The 22,765-nt window shown below is 44.9% G+C and overlaps 1 protein-coding gene across 1 annotated transcript in view; it reads left to right on the forward strand.

Annotated features, from left to right (window-relative positions):
- Positions 1–22,765, forward strand: part of Fbn1 (fibrillin 1) — a 232,064-nt gene that overhangs the window by 124,124 nt on the left and 85,175 nt on the right. The window contains exons 10-19 of the mRNA XM_021261460.2: positions 199–357; positions 5,357–5,533; positions 6,149–6,292; positions 8,046–8,165; positions 11,652–11,777; positions 13,001–13,123; positions 16,058–16,180; positions 17,390–17,542; positions 20,078–20,131; positions 21,662–21,787. Of these exons, the coding sequence (XP_021117119.1) occupies positions 199–357; positions 5,357–5,533; positions 6,149–6,292; positions 8,046–8,165; positions 11,652–11,777; positions 13,001–13,123; positions 16,058–16,180; positions 17,390–17,542; positions 20,078–20,131; positions 21,662–21,787 (1,305 nt within the window). The remainder of the gene's footprint in view (positions 1–198; positions 358–5,356; positions 5,534–6,148; positions 6,293–8,045; positions 8,166–11,651; positions 11,778–13,000; positions 13,124–16,057; positions 16,181–17,389; positions 17,543–20,077; positions 20,132–21,661; positions 21,788–22,765) is intronic.

Here is a 22,765-nt window from a genome sequence, read left to right on the forward strand (position 1 = left end):
TTGGGTACGGAATGTACAGCTTTGGGCAGGTGTGCACAGGGGCACAGGTGTGAGGCCCAGCCTGGCATCTTCCCTTCCGGAAGACAGAGATGTGACTGCATTCTGCCACAGCCCATTGTGCTGGGAGGTGCTGGGGTTGGGAGCGTTGCTGCCGCAGGCTTGGTCTCAGCAGACTGGCACGTGTTTCTCTGCCCTCAGATGTTCGCCCCGGGTACTGTTACACGGCTCTGGCAAATGGCCGCTGCTCCAACCAGCTACCGCAGTCCATCACCAAAATGCAGTGCTGCTGTGACACCGGCAGGTGCTGGTCTCCTGCGGTCACTGTCGCCCCTGAGATGTGTCCCATCAGATCGACAGGTAAGAGCTACCAAGTGGCCTGCCGGCGCTTGCAGGTCCTGCAGCGAGCTTACAGCAGCTCAGTGCATTGGATCCCAGGAAGCGGAAGCAGTGAGATCCCGGAATCTCTGCACATCATGCCTGGGGAAAATGCAGCGATCTGGCCACGGAGTATGATTGTCAGCTCCCGTTCCTTTCTTAGCTGGCTTGCTGCCACTGCATGGCGGCCTTCACAGGAGCTTGCTGCTCCTTTTAGTCTCACGAAAGCTGTGTCTCTCCTCTGGCGCTCTGAGGCCCCGAAGGGTGAAACTTAGCTCGCCCAGACCTCACATTTCCTCTTTCCCTAACATACGGGACTTTCCGCTTTCTTGTTGCCAAAGCCTGTTGAGTTTTTCCCTTCACTACTTCTCTTTTATCTGTCATATTCCTTTCATTTCCACTAAAAGCTTGTTTTCCTCCACCCTGAACTATTGATGTGGCCACCCAGCGAGTCCAGGTGAAATTCACAGCTGCAGCATATGTTTCCCAAAGACTAATTCAGCTGAAGTTCAATTTAAAAATGATGTCCAGGGAAGATGTAAAGAATGTCCAGAAAAATTTCCCCAGGATAAATGAACCCAGGTAGTCTTCAGTGGTCTAAGTCATGCCTTTCCCTGCAAAGAAAATTTTATCGCTGAGCATAGCAGATAAAGTCCCTACACTGAATCCCTGTTCATCTTTTAATTGTTCTTTACAGTAGCTTGATTTTCTAATTGTAAGACGGAGTTTTCTTTGAATTCAGTCTGAGTGTTTCTGAACTCACTCTTTTTTCCCCTAAAGCTTCTGCTCAGTCCTGGTCCTTGCACTCACCCCTTGCCGCCCTGGCTTATTGTTTGTCCTCTCATGTGGTAAGGACCCAGTCAAACATGACCAGCAGCCCATGGAGATCCCAAGAATAACACTCCCAAGAACATACCCTCTTCCTTGCGTTCTAGCAGCTCTGGTGTGTGCTTTGCTGTGACACAAATCTGTACTGCTCTCCTTTTTACCCACATGTGTTCATGTGTTGCTTTTCACTGGCCAGTAAACCTCATTACAGGGTCTTGTTTGTTTTGTAATCCTGTATTTCTCATGCTTTCTTATGCCTGCACAGTATTTAGCAGAATCTTACTGATAGGAGACACTCAGGTGGGGTGAACAACATATTTAGTACCATTTTCTCCTCCAATTCTAACCAAATGCCGAGCTTTGTAGTTCTCTGTAATCGGATTCCTGATATGTGTGCTTAATCCGGGGCATTTAGGAGAGGCTGTGGATGCGAGGATGCACAGATGCAGCAGTAAAACTTCAGAGTCTGCTGCTCACAGGATGGAAATGGCCCATCCTCAGGGCTACAGACCCGCTCTTGGATGTTACTGTAAAATTTGTTCAGTAAATTGAACACACAGCATAAATACTGCATCATTTCTCTCATATGAGAAACCCAAAGCACAAATGGAATAAAGGGCAAAATAAAAGATTGATAAAGGAAAGAGGGGGCGGGGGATTTAGCTCAGTGGTTTCGCCGCCTGCTGTGCAAGCGCGAGGACCTGAGTATGATCCCTGGTACCGAAAAAAAAAAAAATCAAAAAGGAAAGAGGGAGATGGGTCTTTTGCCTATGGGAAGGGGAGCACTAGATGAAGGGTAGGCGTTGTGGAGAAGAGGAGATTAAAAGGTTTAAGATGCGCTGCCTGCAGGGAATGTGATCTGTATGTGGCACCAACATGAGAGCAAATATGATGCTAATGGAATGAGGGGAGGGGATCTAGAGGTGGAGGGAGGGAGGAGGATAGATGGGATAGGGGAATTAAAAGAATCAAGAAGTGTTAAGTACACGTGCCCACTCCCTGAGATGAATATAAACATCATAAGGTACAGGTGTCGTATACTCTGTCTAGTTTGCTCTCTGTGGCCTACAGTTGTAACCCATCCTCTTTACTTTACTGTGGGACCATTTTCAGGATCCGTGTTTAGAAGTACCTGACTTCTTTCTAAACATATGGTTTAGGTTCCCAGAAAACTGCTTTTTAAATGTGTATGTCAGCTTGGGTTTCAGCGGTACAGTAATACCTCAGTTCATGAACACTTCTGTCCATGAACAGTTCAGTTCACAAAGAGAAGCCTTAGGCAAAATTTTGCTTCCATTTTTGAACTCTGCATCGGATGAGGTACACAACTACAGCCATCTTCCCCAGAGTCATGGACCGAATGGAGTTCATGAACCAAGGCACCACTGTATTTCTGTGGATTCCTTGTACTGAGCCCTTGATAGAGAAGAGACGCCAAGAGCAGTGGTAGGTGCTGTTAGAAGACCTGTTTGGGGACAGGGGGAGCAGAAGACCAGGTACCTGTGTGTGGCTTTGCAGGGAGCTGCTGTCCCAGAAAATCACGGAAAGCTACAGGTCCCTGAGATGGGCCTCGGGCAAGGGAGCTTGAGCAAACTAATTTTCAACTGGGATTTTGTTTGCCCACTTATTCCAGGACCAGTGCTCCAGAGTTCTGGGCTCTACCTTGTAGAAAATGATGCTAGAGGAAGGGTTTTAGATTGGTCAGCTGTTTGCTCTTTTACAAACAAGCATCATCATCTCTGGGCTCTGTGGAGCTGGAGAGAGAGAATCAGTTAAACCAAGTGAGCCCCAGTTGCTGATCCTGGATGTAAGGGTTTCCTGGGAAAGTTATTAATCTGCACAAACTAGGAAGGGGCATAAAACCCAGTGTGACACGCTCTCCTAGAGGGTTAAGACGAGTTTAATGGCATTCTTTATGTAACATACTCACCTAATTGGCAGAAATGCCGATAAGCTGCCCACTTTCTTTCATACAAATCCTAAAAGAATTAAAAAGGAAAAGATACATGAGTTGTTAAAGGGCTTGGAAACAAAGTGAGCGCCTTAACAGAGTTGCCATTCAATTAATCCACACATAGTTGATGGAATCCTCTTACATATAATTTGCAGGGCTGGGCTGAGCACAAGAATTAGTTATTAGTTGTAGATGACCCTTGACCTCAAAGACCACACAGTCTCAGCGGTAGAAATTTGGTGGAAGCAGGGACCCGGTTGATGGATGTGGCATGAACAGGTGATAACTCTGCAGGAAGAATCGCAGTTTGACAAAAGGAATTGTGGCATCCTGAGTCAGGGAAACATAAACAGTCTAAAAATCCTTTCCATGTGTATTTGAATGCCAGAGGATCTCTGCCGGTGGTAATTCCAGAAAAATAGTAGTTAAAATGTAGTAATGGAATTCTCTGAAAACATACACTGAACTAAATTGGAAATGTGAAGTATGACAGAAGAAGTGTAAGAAATGGGCCAGCAAGTAATGACAGAGTACATAGGACGCCGGTGTGTTTAGCCACAAGTAAACTGTGTTCATGTCCCATGAGGCTGTACTGTGTATGAATTGCAGCAAGATATGTGGCTGTGTCTTAGAATTTGTCAAATTTTAGTCCACAAGGAAAAGAAAACATCAGCCTAATGTCTGTTAATGGCTGAAGGTAGTATAGGAAGTAACTATGGGAAAATCATTGTGTGAGTGAGATAATAAAATTATCAACATTCTGGCATGAGAGAAAAAAAGTTTAAAATCACATACTTAGTTTATTTATACAGCGCAACTGTGACAAACTATGGCTTATTTATATAAGAGAACTTTGACAAACTATGGCTATTTGCAGGAAACGTGAAAATGAATAAAGCGAATACATTCAGTGAAAACAGGATACTATTTAAAAATACCCTTTTAGAAGCACAGAAAGAATATGCCACAAAATTAAAGAAGATTTATTCTGCTAGAGACTTGGCGTTGTGAAAAACAGCAGCCAACCTAACACTGTGCGGTTGAGGGGAAATAGGTGATTAAATTGGTGCGTGCTCTTTGTGAAGATCCTGGTGTGGCACCAGCACAGACTCCTTACACTGTGGTCTCCTCCTGGTGGGGACCACCTCTCTATTCTGTTGGCTCTACACTGCTTTATCCTTTCCTTCCACTTCTCTTGGATGTGTTCATCTGTCCTCATGGCGAGCGGTGTCCCCATACCACCTGTCTCCTGAGAATGACACAGCTTACGCTGCCTTCTCCTAACTTCTGTGTGATGTCTCCACTTCCATAGCCAGCAGCTCAGAACTCAGGTGTTCACTATGGAGCTTGGTTTCTACCCACCAAACCCAGCGCCGTGAGTTTTGTCCTCTTATTCAAGGACAACATCTACCCACCCGATCAACCAGAAACAAAAAAAGCTAAAAGTCATTCTTGCTTCTTGTTCCCTCAGCTCTAATATTACCTCCCTCGCCAAAGGCTTCCATTTATCTCTAGAATATGCTCAGGCAAAGCAGCACATTCTGACCCAGTTCCATTGCTGCTTCCTCATCCAACCCTTGGTTTTCTGCAAACTCCTCGTCTCCCTACAGCTCATTCTGCATGTCATGGAGAGTGAGCTTCTGAAAAGGTCCCTCTGATCACATCCCAGCCTTGCCGGAGACCTCCAGGGGCTTCCTGCTGCCCAGAGCTTTCACAATGAGCTCCATCCCAACCTTTTATTCTGAGACAGGGTGTCACTGCATCACTGAGTTGCTCAGGCTGGGTTCAAATTGCAATCTTCCTGCCTCAGCCTCCCAGAGTGCTGGGATTACAGGCTCACATGGGCACACCCAGCTTAAACCAAAGCTATTTTGTGTCTCATTAGAGCTCTGTGGAATCTGTAAGTAGGACCAGATGCAGAAAGTGGCATCTATCTTATGTTTTCCATGAGGTGGATTTTGATCAAGGTAAAGATTCCCTGGGTTTGGGGACGAGCGTGCAGCACACGCTCTTGAGAGTTGTTGGCTATTGGAGTAAGGCATTAAAACTGGGAATGAAGTCAGTTAATTTCTTTGCTTTTCTCTAGTTGACTCATGTGCCATACAGACCCAGTTTAGTCACAGATTCCTTTTAAAAGATCTCTGTGGGTCTACGATGTCAGCTGCAGTTCAGCTGACTGTGTTATGTTGTGTTTTTCAGAGGATTTCAACAAGCTGTGCTCCATCCCTATGGTGATTCCTGCGAGGCCAGAGTACCCCCCTCCACCCCTTGGTCCCCTTCCTCCTGTCCAGCCCGTCCCTCCTCTCTTTCCTTCTGGACCTGTTGGTCCCGTCCCTCGGCCGCCAGTCGACTATCTGTATCCATCTCGAGAACCAAGTAAGAATTCAGAAGCCCTCTAGTAATTTTTCTTGCATTAATCAGGTTAGCATTTTGTTTGTTTTTGCTACTTTATTCATTACATATGTTTACCAATGACTAAATTAAATTTTTAGCTTATGTAGCATTATATACCTGTTTTCCAAGTTTCCTGATGCACAGACAAAAGTGGAAGTCTTGTATTTTCCAGAGACTTATGTCATTTTGTTACTGATGTTTTCAGCCAGAGACAGGAGGGTTAGGGGAGAGATTGAAGTCTGAGTCACAGGGTGAGTTAATAGCAGAGGAGGTACACAGTTATGCTTCGGGTGATACTGGATGCAAAACAGCTTTGTGAGTAGTTAACTGCCAGTATCTCACCACCTCTGTTATTTCCCCAAACTGGAGGCTTCAGAGTGGCATGGTGAATGGGCTAGGAGAAGCAGCACCTGGCCCACAGTGCACGTGGGTCCCAGGGACATTCGCTCTGTCGGTGCACCTTTAGGGTGACCTTTGCACAAAGGTTGTCCTCTTCCCTTATGACCCAGCATCTTGTTCATTGGTGCCAGATGCAGCACTGGGGAAAGGTGCTATCATTACAAATGATATTAACGGGGTTCACTGTTCTTCTTCCAGTGGTGGTGCCATTCAATATCACCACCGATTATTGCCAGTTGGTCCGCTATCTCTGCCAGAATGGACGCTGCATTCCCACGCCTGGGAGCTACAGGTGCGAGTGCAACAAAGGCTTCCAGCTGGACCTCCGGGGGGAGTGCATCGGTATGTGGTCTGTTGCTCAGGCCAGGAGGCCTCGGGGATTCGGTCCCATGACTGTACTGGTTTTGCTATTGCTGCTGGAACAACTTACCTTGAGCTTAGTGGCTGAAAACAAGACAAATGTATATTGTCTTTCCGTTCCATGGATTAAAAGCCCCATGCAGATTGGAAGGGGCTGAAATCCACGTGGTGACTGGACTGGGTTTCTTTGGGAAACTCTCAGGGAGAGAGCACATTTCTTTGCTTTTTCTAGTAGGGCCTTGTGGCCCCTTCCTTTGTCTTTGCAGCCAACAGTGTAGCTTCTCCGAATTTCTCTCTGTCTCGACTTTTCTCTTCCAGTTCCCTGTTGCCCATTTAAAGGCCTCTGGGGTTAAATCAGTCCACTTTTGTAATAATTCAAGAGACTCTTCCCATTTCAGAGTCAGCAGATTAGCAATCTTAATTTCATCTGCAACTTCAAATTCCCTTTTACCATTATAACATAATCCTAGGTTCTGGGATTAGGATATGAACAGAGTTGGGGGGGCTTCAGTCTCTCTACTACAGTGACCTTAAACTTGTAAAATGTATCCAAGCCTTGCTGTTAACTCCAACCTAAGTCTTTTTATCAAAGGCCTGATCACTACGTTATAAAAGCCTGACCCATATTATGACACTTTGCATATTTTACTAAGTTTAAATGGGTAACTTATCAGCTTTCTGTAGTTATTCATTAAAAATTGAAGAAAGAAGGCACAGATTATTGACAAGTCTTGTAAGCTATTGAAAATAATACAAGAATCATCAATTTGTTGGGTTGAGTAAAATCATCCAGTTGACATTTTCTTTGTTTCTAAAAAATAAATTCATCTCTGAGTCAGTTCCATTATAAATTCCAATTCTATCACTGTGAATCAGTTCATGCTTTCAAAAGCTGTGTCATTTCCTGGTGATCTGAACACTCCTTCTAGAAGTCATCAGAGCTGGGGAGCAGAGGGACCACGTAGCTCAGGGTGGGGAATGCATCGGCCCCTAAGAAGCACATGGACAGGTGGCTTTTATCTTCATACACAGGGGTTATGAACCCATTTGCCCCTTCTGATACCGATTACTCTAAGCATTAGTGGGACCCATCGTGTTGAGGAGTCTGGGGGTGATGGTGGACTCCATGATGGGTGACAAGCACCCTTTAATCAACAGTTGGTTCCTGCTTTGTTCTGACATCCTCAGCAGAGCTCAGCAGGGGACGTTAGGTATGGGTAGGCCTTCTTTTTCATTGAAAAATGCAGAGCATAGAGAGATACTCAGAATCCTATCCAGAAGCTACTTTTGAAATTAAAATTAGTCTACTTGATTTTCTTAGGCCATAGATTAAATGGGTAACTTCTGTTTCTCATGGAAGAGGAAATGATTATTAGCTTGGAGCCTTGAGTTGCTGTGCACTTGGAATTTGTCTCTGAAAAATGATGCATGAAAATGAAACCTTGAGCTGCTCATCCAGGCTCCCCATGGCTAGAGACAGTGCATCGCAGTGGAAAGGAAAATGATCCTTTCCTTACTCTAGTTATCGCTTTAAAAGAGCATGTCTTAGATGTACCAAAGAAAGCTATTCTGGGCCAGGGGTTTAGCTCATTGATTCCGGCACCTGCCTCACAAGCGCAAGGTCCCGAGTTCAATCCCTGGTACCAAAAAAAAAAAAAAGAAAAAGAAAGCTATGCAGCTGCAGGATTATGAGCTATTGCTTCTGATCTCTTACTAACATCACTGTGCCTTGCAGATGTGGACGAATGTGAGAAGAATCCTTGCATGGGGGGAGAGTGTATCAACACGCCGGGCTCATACACCTGCCACTGCCGCACTGGCTACCAGAGCACGCTCACCAGGACGGAGTGCCGAGGTACACAACCCTGCGGGCTTTCTGAGCCAGATGAGGGCTGGGGGCTTCAGTGGACTTTAAATGACTCATGTCAGGAGAAGTCAATCTAGTCTCACTGCTTTTTGCACTTTATTCCAAATATTGTCGCAACGAAGATGGTGTCACAAGACTTGGCAGACACTCAGGTTGTTTTAAAAGCTACTTCTGTGCCCAGGGGAAATACCTCCGTCTTACTTTCGCTTCTTTTTCTGTCTCATCACCATTGCCAGTTGGTTTTTCATCTGAGAGCCAGGGAATTCAGTTATTCTTTGGATCACAGAACCTAAGGACAGTTGTAGGTGAAATTGTGTGCACTTGATTTCTTAATGCAAAGGTCTAAAGGGTCAGGAAGTTGTCTACAAGCCCTTGTTGCTTGTTATTGTGGCCGGCAGCAGTGTCACCTGGTAACTGGTTGGAAATGTGGGATCTTCGGTCCCACCGGAGACTGACTGAAAGGGGATCAGCATTTGAACAAGATTCCTCCATGGTCTGTATGCTTATTAAAGTTGGAGAAGCATTGCTATAAACTTCCTTACCTAAAAATTTTCCCTCAGGTTTATTTACTAATTAATGTATTAAGCCATTCAACGTGGATTTACTAAATGACATGTATGTACTATGCTTCTGGGACAGAAATAAATAAGATATGCTGTCTACCCTGAAGGAACTCAAATCTTGATCCCCGTGTATAAGTTTGGCACAGGCTGAACTGTGCCCTTGATCTCATAAAGGCAGATAAAAATAAGCTAGCAGTGTTAAAATTAAATACCAGGAAAAGAAAGGAGGTTTATCTCATGTAAAAATTGGAAGCTGTTAAGAAGAGGTCATTTTATTTGCCTCCTATAGCAAAAATTCTTCATGTTGGGTGAAGACCCACAGAAGTTTTAATTTTTATTGGTGAACTGGTTTCAAAGTCTTTTGAGTTTGGTTCTGATTTGGAGATATATCAATATATTTTGACACATTACATAAAAATGGCAATTTTGAGCAAAAAACTCATGGAACATAGCATTTCAACATGCTAATAATTCTACTGATGGCTTACAACAATTAGGAATCTGGATAGATTGAATATTTAACCAAGTTGAGAACCTTCTTAATATTATAACTGTTGATTAAAGTAATTAACTTGTACAGACTATGTCCTGGGAATTTTGCAAAAGTAGAAAATAAGATACGTGGTTAAGGCACTGACCAGAGACTTCCTTGTAAAATAAGTGAAGAGGAATCATTTTGAGAGGACTCATCAGTGGCAGGGACCAGGCAGGGTAGATGCAGACAGTTAAGTCTGAGGCTTAATTTACCAGAGATAAAGCATGATTTAAATACCTAGAACACTTCTTTTAAAAAATTCATTCAACAATTTTATTTGCATCTATTAATTTTATAAAATATTGCTTTTCAGTGTGCTATTTCCATAATGCAGTAATGTGTTTCGATCGTGTCTATCCCTTCTGTTAGATCCCTCTGCCCACTCATTCCCTCCCTTTAGTCCCTTCCTCTCACCTAATAAATGCCTCCCTTCTTCTTGCATGTCACCTTGCTCTGGATTCCGCCTATTAGGGAGGATGTGTGACACTTGTCTTTGTGAGTCTGGCTTATTTTGCGTCACATGACGATCTCCAGTTCCCTCCGTTTTCCCTCACGTGATACACTTGTATTGTCTTTCGTGGCTGAGTGATGCCCCGTTTTGTGTATATATATGCCACATGTTTTTATCTGCTCGCCTGTTGATGGCCCCTATGATGGCTCTGTCTCGTGGCTGCTGTGATTCGTACTGCAGTACACATGTGTATTAGGGGTCCCTAGAGTGGATCCGATACGGGCCTAGCTTAACATAAACCTGAGAAGCCATGAACATGCTCTTGCTGTCCGATAGATGGAAGCTGCCAGGGAAGGGCCCAAAAGACTGTGTCCTTAGCAGAAAGGAAGCACGCGAAGGGCCAGAGAGGGGACAGAAGAGACAGACAGCAATGCAGTGGAGGAGAACTTGGAATGGAAGCTTTTATAAGGCTTGGGAGCCCCCTGGCATTCAGAAATTGGTGAGGAGAGGAAAAGATGAACTCTTTTTGCTGTTTATTTTAATATTGGGCCTCAAATCCGATTCCTAAAAAAACAGTCTGGTCGAGAATATGTGGCTTTTCCTAGTAAGTCAGATTTTAGCAAGGACTAAGAAATAAAAGAGAGAGAAAAAGCTCCTAGGCTGTTGGCACAAAGATCAGACAGAAGAGAAGCCCAGACGGCCTCAGCTAGCCCGGTGACTCGAGGGAAACCACTATAGGAGCTGTCCAGAAGAGGAGAGCATCTGAGGGTCAGACTGGGGCCGACGGAGGGATAGACTTGCCACCAGGGCACAGCCTGGCCCGGGCAAGTGCGGCCACTGCAGGGCCTTGGGCGAAGGGGAGGTCCCCATCCAGCCCTGGGCAGCTGTCCTCCGGGTATGAGCCCAGGGAATGGTTTCCGCTGTGTAGACAGTCTGTGTGCGTCTCGACGTTCATCCTGTCTGCAGCCCCTCCACTGCAGGGAACCACCGAGGGGGATTAGATAGGTAGTTAAGAGATCAGATCCAGGTTATTTGAGTTCTCATCATTTTCAACACTCCCTCATCAAGCCCTGTTGTTTACTTTGGCACAGTAAGAAACAATAGAAAAAAGGGTCCAATCCAATATTTTATTGGATAAATAGAATACTCATCAAATTAATTTAAAAAGACTAAGACTGTGTGAGCAGTAAAAGTGTACTTGGACCAGAACTGCCATAAGGAAGGTAGCCATCTCATAGTCTTGTGATTGATGGTTTTCAGGGGGAGTAAAGTGATTTTTATTAATTTAACCTTCTGTTTTACTGTTCTGATAGAGTTAGAGCTGCCCTTTTAGGGGGCTGCAAAGGAAGGTAATGGGGTGGGCAGATGTGAACAGGTGTTTTATGCAGATGAAATTTAAAAAAAAATAAACAAGGATCTGCCCTTTAAATCTTGGGTTGAATGATAACCAGCCATGGTTCAGTATAAATCATGATCTACCCTGACTCAGTAAATTAGCACGCAAACTGGTGAAGACTCTATTTTGTTGACAGAATTGAGATTTAAGAAGTCTGAGTATAAGCTAGGTTAGATTGGATATGATTGTATGGGCTTTTCTCCTGACCCGTGTGTTTCAGACCACGATGGCCCCTAATGCCGCGCTACTGGGTACCCAGCTTATGTTGAAGAGCATTAGTAAGTAAATGCAACCCAAAGTTAAGGCCATGAGTTAGGAAAAGGAAGGAAGGAGACATAAAGCAGTTTCAATATTGTTTCTAAGTCTGCGGTACCAGGGATCGAACCCAGGGCCTTCATGCTGGGCTACCTCCCAGCTCTTTTGACTTTTTCATTTTGAGGCAGAGTCACGCTGAATCACTGAGCTGCCCAGGGCAGACAGTCTTAAATCCCCTCCCTGCAGCTGTTTCTTCTTTCCTCCCTTTGTGCAGACATTGACGAGTGCTTGCAGAACGGCAGGATCTGCAACAACGGCCGCTGCATCAACACCGACGGCAGCTTCCACTGCGTGTGCAACGCAGGCTTTCATGTCACGCGGGACGGGAAGAACTGTGAAGGTGAGAGGTGTGCGGGGCTGGGCCACTTCAGCTCGAGGCCTGGGAGCAGAGCTCTGTCCCACACGCTGCTGTGGGGATCCAGCCCGATCCCCACATCCACCTGTGCTTCTAACTCACATCTGCGAGTCAAGCATTTTACTCCACTGAGAGAGCTCGGCATGGGAAGAGCTCTGGTGACGACGGAACTTCTGTAGCATAAATCACTGCTTCCTACTCTTATGAATTCAGAATTTGTGTGTATATTCGCAAGCCCATGTGTTCTCTAGTCACCCATACTCCTTTTGTTCACAATGGCTGCCTGATAATAAAATGCTGCTCATCAGTACCGAGAGTGGCTGCAGAGAGCTCCGCTTCTCTATTGCTCAGAATTCCTCACCTCTTTGGTGATTGGGAAGTTTCATTCTTTTCACACCTGCCAGTTTTTCCTACCTGGCTGTTACAGATACATTTCTATCTCGCAGACCTTTAGTGAAAGTGAAGATGGATCCTTATCATGTTTTCCAGTGTCTTTGGGAAGGACCTGGAGAATCTGTCCATGTTATAAGATTTTCAAAATTGTTTTTAGAAACCTTTTTGGCAGAATGTTATCTTGGTGATTCCATTCAAAGACAGTGCCAAAATTTGGGGTTGAGGTAGAATCCTGTTGGAAGGAAGGAAGGAAGGGAGGGAGGACCCTAACTACTGTGGTCCGACTCCAGGCTGTAAGTGTAAACACACTGCATCTATAAGAGCAAAAGCCTCCCAAGACAGCTGTAATATTAAACACGATCACACGGCAGTGGTTTCAATGACAGTCCCCATGATTAAGGGCCCCCTGAAGGTTAGCAGGCTCAGCTTACTCTGCAGGCCAGTCTTGCATTTTACAATCTGATTTTTTTCTACCACTATTTAAGGTTGCTTCAAAACACATACAAGCTGTCTTCTGGTTTCTACATTTCATAGAAGCTAGACGTAGCCTAGATAAAGTTATAGTTCATCCATCGAAGTTTTGATTTATTTCAGCATATTAGAAGCAATATGAATCTGTGAAATAAATAAGCCAACCAGGCTCTTAGACCTATTTCAGTTTGTAATCACATGGTGTTTGCACATAGCCAGTCACATGTCATGTACTTTGGAGGAAAATTAAACATTCACTGCACTAGAAGCAGACCCACATTTGTCTAGGTTGGCTTCCGGTGCATGTCCTCGTCTGACCCTGGGAACACGTCTGTCCCTTTCAGATATGGACGAGTGCAGCATCAGGAACATGTGCCTGAATGGGATGTGCATCAACGAGGATGGCAGCTTCAAGTGCATCTGCAAACCTGGCTTCCAGCTGGCCTCGGACGGGCGGTATTGCAAAGGTGTGGCTGCTTTTCCTGCTCTCCACTTCCTCATGGGGGTCTCCCTCTTTAAGTAGCTCTCATTGTGGTTGGGGAGCCCCAGCTCCAGCTCCTGCTGAAGTCCAGCCCTCCAGAGTGCTGGAGTTTATGATCAGAACTCTGTTTTTGTTTCAGAAAAGGTATTTGGGACCTCCCTAGGGGAGCCTGACATAGCAAATCAAGAAGTCGAATGACCACTTGGTCTTCTGGCAGATTGGGAATCTTTCTAAAGAAACTGGGTTCTGTCTTCCTTATCCAGTTGGGGAGCCAGGCCATTCCACTTTTTGCTGGCTATCTTTGGCCACCTTTTACATCTCCATCTGGACAAAATACTGGAGACCTTTCTTTGCAGTGATAGCTTCATCATCAAAGTATCTTCAGAAAGAAAATAAATTTCATAGTCAATGTATTTAGATTTTATCAAGTTACATAACAAAGGGAAATGGGATTAAGCAGAAGAAAGAAACAAACCAAGAGCCATTGTTTAGCTTGGTAGCTTTTGAAATCATCTCATTGCTGTGGGTCCTGAGGCAAAAATTAGGAAGAGATTTATTTGTGCTGTTAAAAATTGGGGTCCTGAAAAAAGTCAGTGGGGATGAATTTGTGGTTATTGTCCTGCTTTATGAGCAATTTCTGTGATTGGGCCCAAGATCTAAGTTGGAGCCAGACTTTAGAAAGATCCTTGGACCCAAAATAGTCCAGAAAATCTGCTTTAATGTCCTGCACTTCGAACCTCTATTCATAGTTTCAGATGCAGAAGAACGGTGTGCCAGGCTATGTAAGGTTGTCCCCAAGGACAAAGTCACATGGGGCCTGTTCTCTGAGTGTCCCTAGCAGACAGCTTTGGTGAAGGTGTTACGGAAGAAAGGAGATTGACAGGCAGACAGCAGGCAGGCAGATCTCTTGGCAAGAGGTGTATTTTCTCCAGGCTTAGAAGAGCTTCTAGTCATTGGCTGGTCACTTGCATTCTCTATGCCCTTCAGACCACTGGCTCTTAATATTGTACAAATCTTTCTTTGAAGCAAGAGAAAATAGCTGGGATTTTCAGATTCTGAGGGAGGACACTGGTTTCTGGAGTTTTGAGCGTTGTGCTGGGAGGAACTCGTATGGGATGATGGCATTAACACATGGCAAAATTCTACACCGAAAGACGGCGTAAAACAAAGTATCAACTTGTGCAAATTAAGTGGCATTCAAGTGAAAAAGAAAGGGGAAGGGAATGACTGCCCGACTATTTGGAAGGAGGCTTCCAAACCAAATAGTGGAAGGAAGTCTGAAAGCCCCTTTGTGAGCAGGACTTGTGTGAGAACACTCACTGTCCCTGCCAGTGCACGGCACACACTGAGGTCGCCCTTGGCTGCCTGGGGCTGCGGGACCGGGCGCCACCTGTCAGTTTCAGAAGACACTGTGACCTCGTGGGTGAAGCTGGGTTTGGCAGCCACTGTAGCACCCTGTCCTAACACAGATGATTTCGTTCATTAGGAAGCCCTGATGATTCTAGGGATTTGCTCTGACTTCAGCATTCAGCTTGAGGTCCAGAGAGCTCTATGGCTCCATGTTATTATTTTGTTCTAGAGCAGAGAGCACAGACACACCTGCTGTCATCCATGCAATGATAAGACTTATGGAAGGAAAGAGTCATTCTGGGTACGCTGACTTTCTTCCTTTTTATTGATCTTTTTATGCCGTGGGACAAGATGTTCCCGTAGTGTTGAGCACTTAGTTCTGAGCTCACAGAGTCGTGACTGTTCAAAGCTGTATCAATAATGCTCATTTAATCTATAGATTTATTAATCCGAGGAGAAACACCATGGCCTCTCTGGCCATGCTGTCAAAGTTTCATCAGCCTCAAATCCCTTGGTATCTGTGACTCCTTAGACTGTCGTATCCGCTGGGTCACTGTGGGTCTCATCTGGAACAAAAAATGACGGAAATAACTGAACCAGTTTGAGTTCATGTGTTCAAATATAACTGCTGTTTTAAATACAATCTGTGCACAGAATCTTGGACCATCTGAATGTATTTTGTGCCAAACAACACAAGCCTAGTAAAACATGGAGGTGTTTCACTCTCAATTTTCCCTTTTAAGGTCAGGAGAAAGGAAATAGTCACACATACTAGTTGTATATTGTAAAAGGACTTGTTATAAAATGACTTGCTTGTAGGTGTCCCATGTTTTCCAAAACACAGTTTTGGTACCTTTCCTTCTTCCCTGTATTAAGGAGGGGAAATCGCTGCTCTTACTACCAGTATTCATCCAATGAAGTCTTTTACCAGATCTCCCTGAGTATATACCTATGATACTGTAAAATACAGTGTTTAAGAAAGATTTTTTTTTGTGCTGGGTTCCAGTTGCCTGCAGTAATTGGCACAAAATGGCCATCAAAATCATCTGCATTCATTTGCTGTTCTTTTTCTATGGTGTTCCTTCAGGGCTTGAGCTGTGTATCTCTTAATATCAGATAGTACCAGAGGACTAAGACGAGGGTAGTACTACATATTGAATGTCAACAGGAAAAGCTTCCTATTCTGTCAAAGATGCAGTTTATTATCAGGCTGGATTTCCGGCACAACTACTACATGATGTACCACATAAAACCCTTTGTTTTTTATCAGTCACTTTCCCTCTTGCTCCAAGTTTGTTTTGACCTTTATGATTCTTATTTGGGATAAAAAATCTTTGGGGAGGATATTATTGAAGTAGGTTTTAATGGGAAAGTACAGGCTCAAGCACTTGCTTCCTCTTGATCTTGTTACTGTTTTTTCAAAGGAAACCAAGAATGCATCTCATTGGCTCTGTACTGTGATGCTGCACTGTCATTTTCTGTCTCACCCATGTCCGAGTGTTGCGGTGGCAGGCCTGTTACGATGTCACGTAGAAGCCACCCGTTTTTAACAAGCGCTTTCCTGTCCCAGACATTAATGAGTGCGAGACCCCCGGGATCTGCATGAACGGGCGCTGCGTGAACACGGACGGCTCCTACCGCTGCGAATGCTTCCCGGGGCTGGCCGTGGGCCTGGACGGCCGCGTGTGTGTAGGTAAGAAGAGGGAGTGCTAGGCTTACACAGGAGAAGCGCCCATGTCATCAGTGAAGCCTCTGCTCTGGAGCAGGGGACCGCATGGGGAGTTGCAGGGCAGCAAACCCTCTGGGTTCTCTTCTTGCATCAATTGGATATTAATTTAAGGAACAGAATGATGAGCTGAGATGAAGGAAAAATTAAGGGATCCCCACCTCTCTTTCCCCTTTTTATTCTCTCATATACAGTTCTCCTCAGTTTTTTCTGACCTTTCTCTCTTGGTTTGTCGGTAAACAGAGTCCAAAAAAAATGTATGCACACTTCAGGAAAAGAAAAATAATAAATGTGAGGAAGCTCACGGTCACCACTTTGAGCCCCTTTTGTACTTGTACAGACCAAAAGTAACTTGTATTCATCTCATGCTGTCTTGATAGATTTAGTATTAAAATAGTTATCCAAGCTTTTCTCTTCCTGAAGTGTGTATACATTTTTGGGTCTCTCTCTGTCTCATTGATGCGCTCATTGATTCTCAGTGAACATTTTAATAGAGAATTAAATGTCCAAGGGAAGTGTAGACTACAAAAGAAAATATGGTTAATACAAAAACACGTGATAATACATTTATGTGGCTTTATAAGAAGTATGAGACCTGTCAAAAAATAGATATGAATTTCATCCAAATTATTTTTTCAAAAGGTATACAGCAAACTTTGAATTGGGAAAGGATTGGGCATAGCCACAAATTCCCTCTCCGGTGGTCTAGATGACCAACCAGCATCTACAGAATTGTATAATGAACCTTTTACAGATTAAGCTTTCTCTTTTTTGGAACGTACACCTAATTTAGGCACTCAGTGATTGCATATTTATTTTGGGATAGACCACATTTCTAATAAAGGTCTTACTTATCATGCTGTGAGGTGCAAGTTGTTCAACATGAAGACAAAAATGAATGAGCTGTAAGCCCAGCACTTCGGCCCCAGTTTCCAAAGGCAGGGCGATCTCCAGAAACCTGACCGAGTCTGGCTGCTGGCTTCATTCCGCAGCTGGGAAGCTGAATGTGCTGCGGTGTTTTCTTTTATTTTTACTTCCTCACTGCTGAGCTCCCACAGAAAGCAGAGGTGTTCTCCGTGAGCTAGAGAGGGGCGGGATACGTAAGGGCAGCTGCCGCGGTGGCCTGGCTGCTCCGTCAGAAGAGCGCTGCGGTGACAGGTGTGTCCTCCCCTGCAGACACACACATGCGGAGCACCTGCTACGGGGGCTACAAGCGGGGCCAGTGTGTCAAGCCCCTGTTCGGCGCCGTCACGAAGTCCGAATGCTGCTGCGCCAGCACCGAGTACGCGTTCGGGGAGCCCTGCCAGCCGTGTCCCGCCCAGAACTCAGGTACGTGGGGTCACACGGAGGCCTCGCGCTGGGTCTTCTGCCGCCATCTGCGCCTCCGCACTTCCGGAAGTCACGGGGAAGGGGCGCACTGTGCCTTTGGTGCATCGAGTGCCTTCCGGGCAATGACGGAAGCAGGGCCTGAGCACCTCAGGCCTCCTCCTGCCTGTGGCATCTGCGGGCGCTCTTAGAGCACAGCAGTGTGAAACCAAACAATTTCTGGACGACCTGAATATTCCCAGCAGTTTCCCACAAGGCCATTTGTGAATTTTGTTCCCATCCTACACGTTGATGTTGGAGTGCTGTTCTCAAATGGCTTTATTCACCTCAGGGAAAAGGCCTTTCTCGGCAGTCCAGGAGCCCTGCACAGGGAAAGAGACCTGGGCGGCAGATCAGAACTCTGCCTCTTGCTCCCAGGCAGCACGGTTCTTAGTTATTCGTGCATTTTGGTCACTTAAGGATTTGAGATGACTTATGTAAATGAGCGTAAAATAATACAGTGTGGAAAAAGCATCCTTGCTCTTCTCATTTACAAATTGATTTGCCTTAGACAAAAAAAAAAAGGGTCGTTGAAGTTGTAAATGATTTCTTTTGGTAAAGCAAAAATAATTCGTTGAAATTAAGACAATAGGCTGTCAATATTTGAACGCAATTTAACATAGCTTGGCAGTTGACCAGTGGGTTGGCTTACGTCTAAGATCCAGCCAGTTCATTTCTGCCCAAAATAAATGAACAAAAGTTAATGTATAGTTTTAAATGTGTAAGTAATTTTTACACCTTTCAAGCCAAGCATGTTGACAATAAAATTAACCACTGCAGTGCGCGGAGCCTGTCTTTAGTTGAGTGTGACCTCCAAAGAGCATCTTTGGCCTCTGCAAGTCCATCAAGGGACCTATGAAGCTGTTTCTCGCAGGCTGCTGCAGCTCATGGACATGGTTCAGCAGGCCCTCTTACCTCCGATGAGCTAACTCTGGGACATTCTGTCTCATGTCTGCCTACCCTCGATTCCATCCACCGCCCTGCGTGGCGTAGGAGAACCCACTCCTGACAGGCTGCTTGATGTTCCTGCAGTTGCACATGCGCTCGCGAGCTCCATGGAAATCCCACTGAGAAGGGCACTGCGACCCCCTGTCTGCAGGAGAAGAAACTGTCAGAGGGAAAGCTTGGTCATTAGCACTGGGGGCTGGGCAGATTTGAATTCACTACAAAGCAGAGCAGAGTGCGTGATCCCACCCAGGTGGAAAACAGAGGCAACAATAGTTTGCTCCCATCAGGGCTTTTCACCAGCTAATCTGAATTATGTGTGTGTGTGTGTGTGTTTTATAAAACTGACACAATTTTTTCTTGTATTATTATTTGCAGTATTTTGTGAGTGTTTTACTTAATTGTTGATGTGGGAGAAAAAAAGGATCCTTTCCCCCCCTCTCATTTTCTGGCTTTCAAACACTCAGTGGCTGCCACCTTCCCATTTCTTTCTTTTTTTGGCCCCTTTTAAGATGACTTAAAAAGAAAGGATGTTACTGGTTTTCTCAAATTATCATTTGTTAGAATATTCAGGCTCTGAAGGATTCACCCTTAATTTTATGTCTGTGTGACATGGTGCAATTCTTGAGCATTTGGAAGCCCAAGGACCCTTTGCCTCAGCAGTGGGGTTCAGTTGGCCCCTGTAAAATGCTCATCCTGTCCCCGGTGGCTGCTCTCCTTCCACTTCAGCGCAAGTGACTTTGTGTGACCACAGGCGCTGGCTGTCAGAAACCATAGGCAACCGAGGGGACGCGTTAGTTTCTTTTCCTCAGATAAAGTTACTTCTCCATTTTTATCATTCACTCATATGTTCATCTAAATATCACTGGAATTGCATGCAAAACATTCTACACTTTTAAGAACTAGAAACCCAATTGCCTCACAGTTGGGGGAATGTCCTGTGTATATCTCGATTTCATCAGGAAGATCTCAGTTTTAAGTTAGCCAACACTTCCCCTATGGATTTCTCAAGGATAACAAGTCCAGCGTCCTCGTAAATGGAAACTTTTGATAATACCTTTCAGCACACGCTAAGACGCCCTTGGTTCCCGTGAAGGGAGCTGGAGAAGCTGCGGAGAGAAAGGAGAACCCGTTAAGAAGTCGATTGTACTAAAAAACAGCTCACATTGAGCAACCCAGTTGTTCCCAAGATGGCGGGAGAGCATTTTATTAACAGCTAAGAGACCGCATTTTAACAGGCACATTTCTCTGCGAGTGTACAGTGTTCCCTCGTGAACAGAATCAAGCTATAGGAAAAATACGTTTTCTGAAAGTGCTTTGCAGAAGGGATGCTAGGACTCGCCTGGTTCCTTCAAAGCCCATTTCCTCTGTGGTGCAGAGCTCTGAAAACGAGGGCCTGGGGCCAAGCCCCCCCCCCCCAGGAGACACCTCCTTTTCCATAACCACTTTATTTCTGTTCTGTGCACTTCGGAGGAAATGATGTGTGCAGAGCCCGGGGTGGGATTGACCTGCTCTGCAGAGAAGGGGACGGCTGACTGTCTGGATTTATTGCAGCGGAGTATCAGGCGCTGTGCAGCAGCGGGCCAGGAATGACATCGGCGGGCTCTGGTAAGGATCCTGAGACTGTATGCGTGCAGGCAGCACTGTCCTTCCTGGGGTCTCCATTTGGCCCCCTGATGCCAGTCTGGCCTCACCCTCCCCTGGCCATCATGCATGCTGTATCTGGGGTGTGTCTAGAAGTCCCCATGGCAGAGCCACTGTGGCCCCACGGGTCCTTGGATTGCTGGGTGTGGGTATGGGGCCTGATTGTGAAGCAGCTGGGCCACTCCCTGGGTGCTGATGGGACACTGGGGGCTCTGGGTGTCCCTTCCTGAGAAGGGCAGCCTGGGCCTCCCGAGGAGTTTCCACTACAGTTCAGAATTGTGGGCCGCTTGAGCTGTTGTCCTCTACATCCTCAGAGAGTTTTTTAAGTCTGCATGGCTTTGTCTTTATAAGATTTTGTAACAAGTGGTGATGACAAGTAACAGAGTTAGAAGAGAAGAAAATACCTGTGTAGAAATTAGGACTAGGGAAATATTGGAGCTATAAAAAATTAAAGTAAAAGAGAACTGGAATAAGTGTAAACGTAGGTGATAAGAAGAGATTTATCTTAATATAAAAGGATTTGATTAGAAGAGATCTGAAAAGAAATGGACTGACTGAACTCATTGTCCATCCAGCAGGATTATTTTTATCATTATCTGTGGGTGAAGATGGAGGGGGTATTTGAAGGATGAAAGAGGATAAGTAAAGAAGTTTGTAATTAACAGTGGAGGGCCGGGGATGTAGCTCAGTGGCACCTGCCTGGCAAGCGCAAGGTCCTGAGTTTGATCCCTGGTACCAGAAAAAACAAAACAAAACAACAAGTAGTGGAATAAAAAAATCATGAAATGGATTTGGAGAAAAAGAAAAGAGTGAACCCTGAGCTATAGAGGAGTCAAGCGCCAGGATTTGAGTCTACCTGATCTCCGATCTCCCTCTGGGCTGCTAGAGAGCTGCTCAGTCCGAGGGAACATGGAAGAGGGGGATCCAGAGTCCTGAGGGCAGAAGTAGAGTTTTTTTTTTTTTTTTGAGCTGCCTTTTGACCCATGAGACTGAGAAGTTTGGAGCAGCTAATGAAGAATTCATGTTTTAATTTAATCTTGAGGATGTTACAGAACCTACAAAAAAGTTCGTGCCAGGGCCTGGCTTTCTCACCTTGTTTTAGGGTATTCAGAACGGTGGCGGTGTGGAAGGCAGATTGAACTGGAAGGGCTGTGATGCGGGGCAGGAGTAGAGACTTGGGCTCTGTGGTTGGATCCACTTTTCCATCTTAGTGCTTGGACCAGGAGAAGTCCAGGACATCTCTTTCAGCTTGATTTGGGGTTGGAAATCGTGTAGTTCCAGTTCAGATGCCAAATTCCTCTCAAGGACTGGGGGAAGAAAGGTTTGACTCAGAATCAGTCTTACAGTGAAAAGGGGGATCAAGCTTTCTCTTCCAAGTGAATCCCCCCGCCCAAGAAGTCCTAAGGTCATTACAGTTATTTTACTGTTATTTTTTAGCAGTTCATTTGATGTTTATTTTAGAATGTCATTGACTTGAACTTTTTGGTTGTGCAGATATAAACGAATGTGCATTAGATCCTGATATTTGCCCGAATGGAATTTGTGAAAATCTCCGTGGGACCTACAAATGTATATGCAATTCAGGATATGAAGTGGACATAACTGGAAAAAACTGTGTCGGTAAGACGTTTCATCTGTTTGCTAAGACATTTCATGCATTATTCATTCCTTCTTTTGTTGCTTGGGGGAGACTGCTCTTGGCCAGCTTAGAAGATTCAGCAAATGAATGCTTTTACACTTTGGATGTCCACATGTCTTGATTAAAGCATTTACATCAGCAAATCTAGACAGTTCATGAGCAGCCATGTATCAAATTCACTCTATGAAACAGGAGCTTCTTTGCTGTGAAAAGTGCACAGATCCGCCATTCTCGTGTGGCTAGAGTCATCCCTAGTTTTATAGAAAAAGAGTTTTTCTCCCAACCGCTTACTAGATTTCATTAGAGAAAACACAGCTTATTTTCAGTAATAACTACTCTCTGTTAAGTTTAACAAACACCATTTTTGATGTTCTAACAATCTTCCATGAAGATACCAGCCAGTGACTAAATAAATCATTGGGTTGGGAAGAAAATGGTCGACATGGGTCATTATTGCTTATTTGACATTCTGCAGTTACCTTGACCAGTGTTTCTGAAATGCACTGTCCGTTCTGTAGTGTGGTGACATCTACCTCAGGTTTCCTGGAGTTGAACTTCCAAAACCAGGGCAGCTGTCCTCAGGGGACTATGTCAGGATGTGCCACAACTAAGATATAACATGGTACATTGTTTGGACTCGGAGGCCAAACACACACTGCATCTAAGAAAATATACCTTTGTTAAAGAAGTTGAAACTTAATACACTTTAAGATAAACTAGAAGACCTCAGATGTATTTTTTACTTTCTAGTGGCCTTTTAGGACTTTGGAGCTAGGAGCCTCCTTCTGCTGTTAGTGGTGATGGTTTAGAAGCCGTGTTTGAAAGGCACTGGGCTAAGGAGCTGGTCTTTCTTTGGAACATGTAATTATTCAGAGATATTGCAGACTGAGAGGAGCAACAAAGCCCTTCTTTTAATTCTTTCAATGCAATACAGAATATAGCAGCTACCAAGCAGCTGT

Source organism: Heterocephalus glaber, unplaced genomic scaffold (assembly GCF_053883595.1).
Source record: "Heterocephalus glaber isolate CG9 unplaced genomic scaffold, H.glaber_assembly_v1.0 deba00000122, whole genome shotgun sequence".
Taxonomy (NCBI): Eukaryota; Metazoa; Chordata; class Mammalia; order Rodentia; family Bathyergidae; genus Heterocephalus; species Heterocephalus glaber.